The sequence below is a fragment of the Sinocyclocheilus grahami genome, unplaced genomic scaffold (genome assembly GCF_001515645.1).
Source record: "Sinocyclocheilus grahami isolate Dianchi unplaced genomic scaffold, SAMN03320097.WGS_v1.1 scaffold264.1, whole genome shotgun sequence".
Taxonomy (NCBI): domain Eukaryota; kingdom Metazoa; phylum Chordata; class Actinopteri; order Cypriniformes; family Cyprinidae; genus Sinocyclocheilus; species Sinocyclocheilus grahami.
In genome coordinates, this window is record NW_015505443.1 from 480,421 (window position 1) to 493,255 (window position 12,835).

Sequence of the window (12,835 nt, forward strand, 5' to 3'; positions counted from 1 at the left end):
TTTATTCTATATGGAAAAACGCTTAACGCGAAACTGTGCGTGTTGCATTTATTCTAGGCTCACCTGCTTGCCTGTATATTAGTTATGTATATTAATAATGTAGAGGAGCATATTGAGTTTGGCCTTTTTAGTCCATTATGCCACGTACGTTTTGCGGTATGGGAGGAAAATACTATATACATATTCATTATATTAATAAATTGTATATTTAATTTGATATTTTAATAGCATCTTAATACATTAAGCCATGTTAAGTGTTTATGTTTTTTTACAGGAGGAAAACGCTTAACGAGAAACTTTGTGCATTGCATTCATATTCTGCAGTTCTGTGGCCACGGATTTGCGGGTCTTGTCTTTTTCTTGCAGGACCCTGTAGGTTACGGTACTAAATTAGTTTAAATCGTTTAATCACCACCACAGCGTCTTGTCTCCATTGGCAACACGCACGATTTGTGTCGATTGCAAGTGACGTCGCAGGTAGCGGAGAGTGCAAGTGGCGATTGCAAGTGACTTCGTAATTTACTTTCTTTTTTCTTGTCTTCGCCACCTGGCTACTGTTGTAAAACGTTGAGAGATTCAAACAAAAAGTAATAAAAAATAGAACAAAATAAAAAATAAAGCCTGCAAGTGGCGTCGCTAGTGGAAGCGCAAGTGTCTGAGAGTGCAAGTCTGAGAGTGCAAGTGCGAGGCTGCAGCCAGACCCTTCTCGAGCGGAGGGGAAGAGGGGAGAAAGACAACACACACAGCTTCGTGTTCAGGCAGTTTCATTTCGCTCCCATCGAGTTAAAAACACAAATAAATGCACAGCCATTTGCACTCTGCATCGAAAACATATACTGTATATGAACGCGCAGTTGCACCTCTGAGAACTTTTAAGGCTTATTCTGTGGCGTTTATATAAGCCTTTTGACGGGTTGTGTCACAGAGCTGTAAAAACAAACACTCTTCTTCAATCCATGAACCTTTCTCTCAGTTAATGTGCGCGATGTCATCTCACAGTCTGAAACGTCTGTCATACACTCTTAAAAATAAAGGTGCTTCACGATGCCATAGAAGAACCTTTTTGTCTAAATGGTTCCATAAAGAACCTTTAACATCTGAAGAACCTTTCTGTTTCACAAAAGGTTCTTTGGGGCGAAAGAAGGTTCTTCAGATTATAAAAACGTAATAAAGAGATGGTTCTTTAAAGAACCTATGACTGAATGGTTCTTTGTGGAACCAAAAATGGTTCTTCTGTGGCATCGCTTGAAGAACCTTTTGAAGCACCTTTATTTTTAAGAGTGTAGCAAATCAACACATGCTGTTGTGAATAATTAAGCGAAGCCTCTTCTCATAGGATAAGAACACGCAGTCTCATGAATAATTTAATAGACACCGACGCGTCATCGATGTACTATTAGTCCATTGCCACGTCACAAATTGTGACGTCAACACGATGTAGATTTTAAACCCGGAAGATGAAAATAGGTCAAAAAAGCTTCAAATTAACCTGTTTTCTCCAACAGTTAAAATTCTCGGATGCTAACATTGTCTTCTATGATGTGCAACACAAACACCTCTGCTAAAATCTCAGAAAAAGTAGTCTGGGGTTTCCTGACCCTTTAACTGTTATCTGTTTCATCTTCATCTCAATTTGACCTAATATTTCACAGCCTCTCTAATAAAAGAGATTTCATTAGCCTACTTGATACAGACACAGATGGCCACCGATCCTTCTGGAATCTTTCACGATTCAAATTTAATTCACAGTAAAAAATAACAACAACAACAACTAATAAGGTAGCAGGTTCATATGCGTGTGAAAGACTCAGCAACTGGTTTTCTTTTTTCTAGGCAATAGGCTTCGTTACTACTATTTATCCAGTTACCAGTTTTCACCTTTGGTTTTTAATAATTCTAAACATAATATGAACTATAAATTTCATAGCCAGCTTTAGCAATGAAAGATGATGCATGATGCAGCTAGTCAAACCCAGAGCCATTGAGGAACAGAGTTGCGACACTCCCATAGGCTTCCATGGGTACTGAGGAATGCAGAAGTAAAGCATGTCATGGAGCAGCCAATAGTTCCAAACAACCGTATTGAAGCCCATTCATTTCAGTGCTTCTCAAGCACACTCGCCAGAAAGTTTCGAAAATTACAGCAGTTTTTGGCATTTTAACGCATTAGTTTACCTCTCAGAAATCTGGCCAGTAGTTGCACTTTATGAAACGCGTTATAGTTAATGTTTAGTTTTAGATATAGGCAATTATGCTATATTTGCTGTTAGATAACGTGAGAAACACCTTAATAGCGATCATAACTAGATGCTAGTTGTCATATTTTTAAGTTTTTAGTCTTTCTGCAATCTTTCTCTCCCTGTAGGAAGTTGAATGAGTTTCAGTGAAGACTGCCCATTAAAGGAATACAAGAAAGAGTTTCCCTGAATGGAGTTGGTTGCCTTGTTTTTTTTAACGTTTTTTTTTTTTATTGGGTTACATTCAGTATTTGCTGGCCTTTTTAACATTCACTTATATTGTCTTCTTACACAAATGTCATAAAATAATACTGGGATGTGAGTAATTCATCTTTTTAAATTCAACATTTACAAAAAGCAAAACTTATAAACATTGAGTGTTTGATCATGTCTAAATATACAATGCAAAACATAAAATAAATAAATATAAATAAATAAGCTATTATGACCGGTAAAACTTTTTACAGCAACTAGAGTAGAGGTAGATTCATTTTTGTCTTTGTTCTTTATATTTCATTTTTATTATTCTTTATATATTTGTTTTGTATTCTGGTTGTGTGTGTAATTTATTGCTATGACTGTATCCCCTGTGAATGTTATATCTTCAATTAAAAAAAAGAAAAAAGAGTAGAGGTAGATTAATATATGTTATATATGTCTATATTTATTAAACAGCCATACGGGCATCTACCATGGCATTACATAGGAATATTATTTTTCTGGCCACCAAATGTCTCTAATTTGCCTCTTTGCACTGGAATTAAAAAACATTTTCTCTATTTTAACCCTAAATACTACGTTAATTGTAATATAAATAATAAGCATATTAGAAAAAAAATGAATGCTGTCTCTTCATCACTCCCCAGAATAAAATGCGATTGTAATACGTAGTCAGCGTGGTTATCAAAACACAATCAATGCACATGATGTGTTAATAATCACCAGAAATTGCTGCAAATATAGTGCTGTCTATCCTACTTAAACCCATTCAAACATATTGACAGCAAGTTGTTTGGAACTATTGAGAGCTCCATGAACCAATGATGCCAACTCTCGCAAGACAGATAAGCTCTCGCAAAAAAAAAAAAAAAGCTGCTCAAATAAGCCCAAAACAAGCCCAATTTATTTTATGATTTATTATCATCAATAATATTTATTATCAAGTATTTATTACCAATAAATGATCCTGCAACATATTAAACTGAAACCACTCTTTTATCTGAAAAGCAAAAACAGAAGCTATTTTACAAAAATCAGCAAACTGCAACAAAAATGGGAATACAATTCATCTCCAATCACCTGTGTGCAGAATAGGATTGGAGAGATGGAAAAGGAGAAAAACACAAGAGCTTCAAAGGGGAGCTGTAACAGAGCCTCATATTTATAGCCTACTAAAATATAGGCTATTCGAACCATATTTACTCTTAGTATTAGTATAGGACTACTTGTTTTTTATTACAGCCCGTGATAATTAATACATTACAAAAACATTGTAAAAATTAAAAAATAGGCTAAAAGAAAGTCATCCCACACCACCCAGTCATTCTACGTCTACTTCTGTCATCGCTTTGGATTACAGCGTCACGGCACGCGCCTTCTTTTTGAACGTGATTTTCTGCAATGGGGGGGCGGAATATTTGGCAAATTACGTTGCAGCACTTTTATTATTGCACTGGTTGGCTATTAACTGCGAGCAGACAGAGTGTCATTCAATGCACTGGAGAATACGGCGAACATAAATAAAGAAACGAAGTTGCTTGTCAGATTTCCCAAACAAGCAACCATATTTTTTAAAATAAGCCCAAAAAAACCGCAACCCGCGACCTGGGATTTTTTTCACGCAACTTTACAAAAAAAAGAAGCCAAAGTCGCGTATAATACGCGGACTTGGCAAATATGATCAAAGCGTGTCGCAACTCTGGGGCAAGTTCAAGCTCAAACCGGTGTGCACCGTTTTGCTACGGTTTCCGGGTTGAACGACATGTTTCCTGGAAACGGTGTGCAACGGTGTTTGAGATGCGTTTTCTCTTGTTTGGTGGGTGTGACAAACATGTCAGCCCAATCAGCAGCAACATGTATATAAACCACTCTGTATTAAAGAGACAGCTCCCACAATGTAATTAACATCCAAATAAATTCACAAGAGCAAGTATATTGTTTGCACATGTTTATTTACATTAAAGGCAAAATAACTAAAATAGTAAGAGCACAATTATAGATCTGGAACTTCTTTTTTAAGTCGGTCTAAATATCATTTAGTAATTGCAATCTCTTCTGGTCCATATCCTTTCCATAGGAAGGTGTGCTAAATACTGATTAATGTAACATAAAAATACTATACATATTTATATATTTAGCTATTGTATTATGGAGTGACACTTTCATAAACTTTTCTATACCCCTCTGATTATATAATGGTCAATATTACAATATCATAGCACAACAACAGTGATCAGCAATAATGATAAGCCTAATACTCACAATAAAAATAATAAGGTCATATAGATCATAACACAGTCTCGGAGGTAAGAAGTGGATTATCCTTCACCTGAAATGTTTGTCTTTTCATCCTGAAATGCGAGGCAAATGTTGGATCACAATAATTAGGAACCACAGTTTCCACAAATCCCTTCATTTGATTGGGATGTTCTCTTTTATTCTGGAGGGCAAGGGCAGTGACAGTAACATCGAGCCTATGTTGCAGTATTAAACACGTATTTATACTGATTTCATCAGGCTCCGGAAATTCTTCAAAAAGATCACAAAGAATGGCCTTCTCAGCTGCCATAGCTGCAACTCTTGCGTCTTCAGAACAGAGTGTTCAACGCACCACCGTTTCCGTTTAAAACACGTTTTGCACCGTTTTGTCGGGGCTGAACGCAGCACTGTTTCTCAGCGGCTCTGGTCAAACCCAGAGGAGGGCTCGTCCTCTTAACAGCTGTCACTGTCGTCCAATCAGCGACCGCAGAATCCGGGACCTTTGGTCTACTGACCAATCAGCGACCGCAGAATCCGGGACCTTTGATCTACTGACCAATCAGCGCGCAAACCAATCCGCTTTCCGTGACGCTTCCTGGAGCCATCTGAAAGCTCTGGCGGGAGACAACGCATTGACCGCAGCTCGTATTTGTCAGTTTAAGTAACGGGTTTCGCGAAATAACATCTGTTTTACGTCTACACGTTATTCTCGATCATAGTTTGAATTCTTTTTCCTTTTAATTTGGGAGGAGAGGCAACCTAGACTTCTCTATTCCCCTGGTTTAACAGCAGAGTCTGCGGTATTGGACTAATAGCTCGCAAGCTAAGAAGTGAAGCCAAATCCTCAAACGTTTTACTGGAAAACGTCTGTTGAGTAATTGAATTTGTTCTCGATTTATTAGTCTTGCATTGTTTTTTGGGGGGGGGAATTGTGTCAATTTCCTTGATACTGCAGTAAGGTTAGAGCAATGGCAAAAGTGCAAGTGCTAAATGTAGCTGTCCTGGACAACCCGAGTCCGTTTGGAAACCCGTTTCAATTCGAAGTAACATTTGAGTGCATGGAGGATCTTCCCGAAGGTGAGTATTAAAGTGGATATTAATTTTTGAGAGGTTTTCTCGTTCTTCGTTAGCCTGCTAGCTAACGCGCTAGCTCCTGCAGATGACGTCAGATTGGCGGGAGATTGAAGCGCGCGAGGAGGAAGCTGAGCTGTAACTTATCCTTTATTCTCATTTAAACCCAACTAATCGTTGATGTGTGTATTGCCAAGAAAGAAAGAAAAAGACGCATAAATCTGTTAGTTATGCGTGGACATTGCGTTTGTTATATTACGATAAATCTTTCCAAATAACTAACCGCAATAATACATATCGATGGTATTATTTATTAAAACCTCGCAAATTAGCAAATGCATTACTCTAATTCCACTATGCTACAGGGTTGCCATATAGAAACGTTCATATTTCTGTAAAACTTTGTTACATATGATCTCTGAACAACAGTATAGATTTAGCTTATCTAATATAAACGAAAAATCCAGATGAAATGCACATAAATGTATAATAATACACTTCACATCTCTTACATTTGACACCCTAGTACTAGGAAATTAAATGTAAAATGTTAAATCTGCTCTTTTAATTGCAACAAAATCATACACTACTACTAGTCATGCAACCAAGGATGCATTATTATTTAATCAAAAATACAGTAAAAACCGTAATTTAGTGAAATAGTGTTACAATCTAAAATAAGTGTTTTCAGTTTGAATAGATTTTAAAATGTAATTTGTTCAACATTACGTGATGCAAAAGCTGGATTTTCAGCATAATTTCTCTAGTCTTCAGTGTCACATGATCCTTCAGAAATCATTCTAATATGCGGATCTGCTGCTCAAGAAATGTTTTGCTGCTTAATATATATTTTTTGGAAATCAGAATATTTTTAAAGGATTCTTTAAATGGAAAGTTAAAAAGAACAGCATTTCTTTAACATAATACATGTCAGTTATATGCAATTTAATTTAACGCGTCCTTGCTGAATAAAAATATAAATGTCCTTATTTTTTAAAAATCGGACTTACCGTGTGCACTGCATGGTAGTGTATTATGGTTTCCACAAACATATTAAGCTGCAAAAAACATCAATAAAGAGACCTCTTTCAAAAACATTAAAAATGGTTAATTATTCCAAACTTATAATCAAAAATACAGTAAAAACCGTAATTTAGTGAAATAGTGTTACAATCTAAAATAAGTGTTTTCAGTTTGAATAGATTTTAAAATGTAATTTGTTCAACATTACGTGATGCAAAAGCTGGATTTTCAGCATCATTACTCCAGTCTTCAGTGTCACATGATCCTTCAGAAATCATTCTAATATGCGGATCTGCTGCTCAAGAAATGTTTTGCTGCTTAATATATATTTTTTGGAAATCAGAATATTTTTAAAGGATTCTTTAAATGGAAAGTTAAAAAGAACAGCATTTCTTTAACATAATACATGTCAGTTATATGCAATTTAATTTAACGCGTCCTTGCTGAATAAAAATATAAATGTCCTTATTTTTTAAAAATCGGACTTACCGTGTGCACTGCATGGTAGTGTATTATGGTTTCCACAAACATATTAAGCTGCAAAAAACATCAATAAAGAGACCTCTTTCAAAAACATTAAAAATGGTTAATTATTCCAAACTTTTGGTCAGTAGTGTGTGTGTTATAGTTTTTTTTTCCGAATAGTTGATTGTAATTACACATTATACAGGAAAATCTGATCTTTTGAATAAAATAGTTTTCTGTGTTATAGATCTCGAATGGAAGATTATTTACGTGGGCTCAGCGGAAAGTGAAGAGTATGATCAAACTCTTGACTCTGTCCTGGTTGGTCCAGTTCCTGCAGGCCGACATATGTTTGTGTTTCAGGTGAGTTCATAACACGGATTATCATTATCAACAATGTTTACTTCGTTAAAAAAACCACACACAAATAGGGTATAAATGAGCCTTTTTCAAAGTGTTGCGTCTGTTTAATGTAACTTAAAAAACTTTTTTTGCACTTCATCAGTACTTTTATAGCCACAGTCTCACCGCAACTATTATTGAGATTGTTATTTATTAAATTACATGGTCACTCTAATATGGCCACATTCACACAGCAGCAGAAAGTTGTAAGTCCTGTATTCGAGTCATCTATGCAGCACAAAAGTAGGTTTAGCTAGCAGAACAGGAGTGAACATTTTTTTGTGTTGTGCATTTGAAACTACACGAGTGTGGTTCCTTTATAGGTGAACTATTCCTGTAATGTTGTTCTGTATTTAATGTACCCAAGTCAAAGTCAATAAGTGTACTTATCCTGCAGTTACACCCAGTTAGAGTCATGCACGTATTCTAAGTAATACTTTCCTTTCACTCATTCATTTCTGTTATGGTATCTTTGTCTTTTGTGCAACAGGCGGACGCTCCAAACACTGGCCTAATACCCGAGAGTGATGCTGTGGGTGTCACTGTTGTTCTGATCACATGCACATACAGAGGACAGGAGTTTATACGCATCGGCTACTATGTTAACAATGAGTACACGGACACTGAGCTTCGTGAGAACCCGCCCCTCAAACCTGACTATGGACAGGTATGTCACCATGATTCTTACACTCCGTGAAATTAAAGTCCCCATGAAATCAAAATTGAAGGTTTTCTATAAGCTAGTGTGCTCCAAAACAATGACAAAATTTGTGTTTAGAAGATAAAAGCATTCAAAAATGACAGTCTCTCACTGCCGCCAATATGGATCTACGATATTGATGACCCTGCACTTCAGCTTCTCATCCAACTTTCTGTCCAATCAAATGCTCTCTAGAATCCGAAGCATCCCGCCCCCTTCACTATAAATAAACGCTGAAGCTGCGGTTGAAATTGGTCACTTGTTCACAGACTTAGCATTTTCTGAATGGTGAATGGCACGTAGTGCACTATATAGGGGATAGGGAACGATTCAGACGGTGTAAATATGCTTTCCATGGGGACGAAGGAAGTCTGGTTTCGTGTTGTCACGTGAACCGCTGCAGTACGTACAGAGTGCTCCTGTCCAGAGACATGATAGCACTGAGCGGATCATATGCGCGATTCAGCACAGACCATGATACATTTCAGCCATTCATAAAGACTTATTGAATGAATCAGCCGTTTGAACGAATCGGTTGAATCAATGACTCACTAATTAAGACAGTGACTTGCCGCCACCTACTGGTGGTTTGGTTTCATATTTAAAAGTATCATTGTATTTTTCCAACATTTATGCATTTGCAGTTTAGTGTGTAAATGCATTTATGGAACCTCTTGTCTTCATTAAACAGTCTGAGAAAAAATACATCTAAATGGCACTTTTGAAGCAGCTTCTGTGTTTCTGTGTAAAATCAATTTAAGACAACTATCACAAATATGCTCATTAACCCTCAAAGACCGAGACAGCCGCCCGCGGCTACAAATAACTATTGCTCTTAAATGATTAATAACTTGTGAACAGTTAGTCCTATATGAATGCTTGAAAAAGTGTTGTAAAGCAGAGTTTCTCCGCTTTTCGGAGGTATCACATTTGTCTCATTTGCATATTCAGAGGCTCTGTAGTGTACGTGATTACGTCATCGCATTTTGACAACGTTGATTCGTCAGAAGAAACCAATACATGTCGTTCCTCTGAGCCAAACAGGAATGATTGTTGACGCTTAGTCCCACCTCCGTGCCCAGATTGGTTAAAACTGTCCCATATTCAACCAATAAACATAGGTTTTGGTCTTTTGAACCACCAACTAGCTTGTTTCTTTGGACATTTGAACAAACGCAAAGTGAAAGTCCGCCACCTACTGGTGGTTTGGTTTCATATTTAAAAGTATCATTGTATTTTTCCAACATTTATGCATTTGCAGTTTTACTGTGTAAATGCATTTATGGAACCTCTTGTCTTCATTAAACAGTCTGAGAATAAATACATCTAAATGGCACTTTTGAAGCAGCTTCTGTGTTTCTGTGTAAAATCAATTTAAGACAACTATCACAAATATGCTCATTAACCCTCAAAGACCGAGACAGCCGCCCGCGGCTACAAATAACTATTGCTCTTAAATGATTAATAACTTGTGAACAGTTAGTCCTATATGAATGCTTGAAAAAGTGTTGTAAAGCAGAGTTTCTCCGCTTTTCGGAGGTATCACATTTGTCTCATTTGCATATTCAGAGGCTCTGTAGTGTACGTGATTACGTCATCGCATTTTGACAACGTTGATTCGTCAGAAGAAACCAATGCATTTCGTTCCTCTGAGCCAAACAGGAATGATTGTTGACGCTTAGTCCCACCTCCGTGCCCAGATTGGTTAAAACTGTCCCATATTCAACCAATAAACATAGGTTTTGGTCTTTTGAACCACCAACTAGCTTGTTTCTTTGGACATTTGAACAAACGCAAAGTGAAAGTAAAGTCTGTCATGCATGCATGAAAACAAACACAAAATAACACATTTGCATGAGAGAACTCTGCAAAAGCACATAAAAACACACGATAAAGTACTTCGACATTAAAACAAACCAAAAACAAGGATGAAACAGTGGTACATATTGGGTAAAGCACTGTAATTTAGATATTAGTGTCGCTAATGTCTCTGTAAAATCGATTCCGAGGCAGAGTACAGCCAGCGGATCGATCCATTTATATTATGTAAATAATTCTTATTAATGATAATTAATAAGAAATTATCATGATAATTTGCACAATTTTTTTCTGTTGCACTCTGTAAATTTCTCACTGATTTTGTGTGTAGTTTGTGAATAATTTGCACTGTTTGTATTTTTGTTGCAGAAGACAATTTGTGCAATTGTTTTCACTAAATAGCTGCACGGTTTGTGTTTGTTGTTCATACTGAGCTTGAAAATATTTCTCTGAAAATTTTCGGTTTTGTTATTATGTAACACTGATTCCATTTTCTTTACTCCCTAAACATTTTTGGACACATCTATATTGTTAGTACACTAAATGGACCTGTTTTTCACTTAAAAGCGCCTATAACAATATTGTGATAAATGGCTATAACTTGATTGGGGAATGTTATATGTAGACAATTTTATTTGGAAGTGTAAAACACCCAGATACAATTGTTGCTTGTGTTTTTCTCAAAATTCTGGAAATTCATTCATTCTTAGAGAAAACAAAAAGAAAATTGGGACTTTAAATTAGCTAGACTGAAACTTCAAGTTCTTTTGTTTATAATGATATATGAAACTTGATGCTGACTGCTAGAATAAGTCTGAAAAAACAAAGAAAAGCGCAGGCGTGTCAGGTGCCCCCAAAATGTTTAAGGGTTAAAGTAAGACCTGATAGAGCACTGATGAAACCATTGTTTCAGAATGAAATACATTTACATTTTTCCCCCCGGACAAGTGAATGACTGATTTAATTGTCAGAAGGACAAGCACATGTCAAAGATTAATGTCGAGCCCTGAATTCTGATAAAAAATTGTTGTAAAAAAAGGTGTGGAGTATTATGAGGGTCACCGTAACTCACAGTGCTAATAAAGGTATTATTACTATAGTAATATATTTCATTATTGGTTTAATTTATGTAATTCAATATTAATATTACTACAATATAATAATTATCATTATTATTATTATTGTATTGTCATATTGAATGAGTTCCATTGAAAACAACAGTGTGTTTGAGTTTTTTTATTTTTATTCTTTATCGATTTAATTTATAAAATGTAATAAAATAAAAAAAATAATAACAATAATAATATTGTTTATTTTTTATTTTATAGTTAAATTTCCACCACAGAATAAAATAAATAAATAAATAAATAAAAAAGGTAATTGTGACTTTTTATCTCACAATTCTAACTTGTCTTGCAATTGTATGTTTCTCACATTTCTAACTTTTATCTCAGAATTGCATGAAAAATGTCAGATAAAAAGTCGCAATTAACTTGATCTTTGCTATTTTGTGGCGGAAACAAGCTTTCATAAATATTGAATGGGTTCCATTAAAGCAAAAGTGTGAATGTGGCCTGAGACAACATGCTAAAATTGATTGTAACTAAACATTTTGAAGATGATATTTTACAAAAGTTCCCTTGGGGGTGTTGTATTATCGTCATCCATTTCATCCCTGATGACTTTGCATCCCTGTAAAATTAAAGTGTGTATTCAAAGACCTTTTATCTGCTTGCTTTCAGCTCCAGAGGAACATTCTGGCTTCCAACCCACGTGTAACCAGATTTCACATCAACTGGGAGGGATGTGCTGAGAAAATGGAGGATTCCGAGAACGTGGACCCTGCACCCAACACCATGCTGCCCCCATCCTGCACTCCGGGAAAAGCACCTCCACTCGGCCTGGTGCCGGACAACTCCATGGACTGTTTGTAGTGACGCAGGCTCCTGTGAATAATCCTCACATCTCAAGGCTCATCCGTGAGCTCAGGTCAATCTGGACACTGTGGAGGAGAGGCGGGATTATTCAAACACATCAGGAAAAAAAAAAAAATTTATCTAATTTTGATACAGTTGCCAAATGTATTTGAAACAAATCAGTGGTGTTGTGCAGCATATGGCAAATCCTCCAGTATGCAATAAACATGCTTGCTTTTCAGTTTGAAACATGAATGGAGAGCTGATGAGTCATGAATCTAAGACATGATTTAGGTATTAGGATGTGCTGCATTTTGAACTTTTGATCCAAAACAGATCCTTCCTCAAACCGAAGGAATGGAAGATCAGCTCAGCAGATAAGATGTCAGATGCATAATTCATTTAACAGACACAATCAGCAGTCATTTTGTAAAAGGTTGCAGCGGACAATATTTTTGTATGTGGGACTGTATTATATTGTGTATATATATATATATATATATATCGCTGTCTTTTTGTATGCTAGTTCTCAATTAAATAAATGTTTTGTTACGTGATAAGTCATTGAAGTTGTTTTACTTTGATTTGCCTTGTGCACAGAGTGGCTGCAGCTGTGCAGCCTTTTCATTCATAAAAAAGTTGTTGCATTATGCAGGAGCACACCATGTTTGGAGTGACACAAGCCGCTTGCTTGTTGCTTGGCAACAACTATTGCAGCATATGTG

General features: G+C 36.2%; 1 protein-coding gene across 1 annotated transcript; it reads left to right on the plus strand.

Annotated features, from left to right (window-relative positions):
* Nucleotides 1-5,315: 5,315 nt before the first annotated feature.
* On the plus strand, nt 5,316-12,576 carry LOC107599302 (histone chaperone asf1b-A). The gene is made up of 4 exons (XM_016290851.1): nt 5,316-5,792; nt 7,522-7,637; nt 8,167-8,343; nt 11,937-12,576. The coding sequence occupies exons 1-4, from the start codon at nt 5,684-5,686 to the stop codon at nt 12,126-12,128; spliced, it is 594 nt and encodes a 197-aa protein (XP_016146337.1). The 5' UTR covers nt 5,316-5,683; the 3' UTR covers nt 12,129-12,576.
* Nucleotides 12,577-12,835: the final 259 nt, after the last annotated feature.

Bases quoted from the DNA above. Each gene is read 5' to 3' on its own strand.
- LOC107599302 (XM_016290851.1), top strand. From the start codon at position 5,684: ATGGCAAAAGTGCAAGTGCTAAATGTAGCTGTCCTGGACAACCCGAGT. The intron at 5,793-7,521 runs GTGAGTATTAAA...TCTGTGTTATAG, and splicing joins CATGGAGGATCTTCCCGAAG to ATCTCGAATGGAAGATTATT. The intron at 8,344-11,936 runs GTATGTCACCAT...GCTTGCTTTCAG, and splicing joins TCAAACCTGACTATGGACAG to CTCCAGAGGAACATTCTGGC.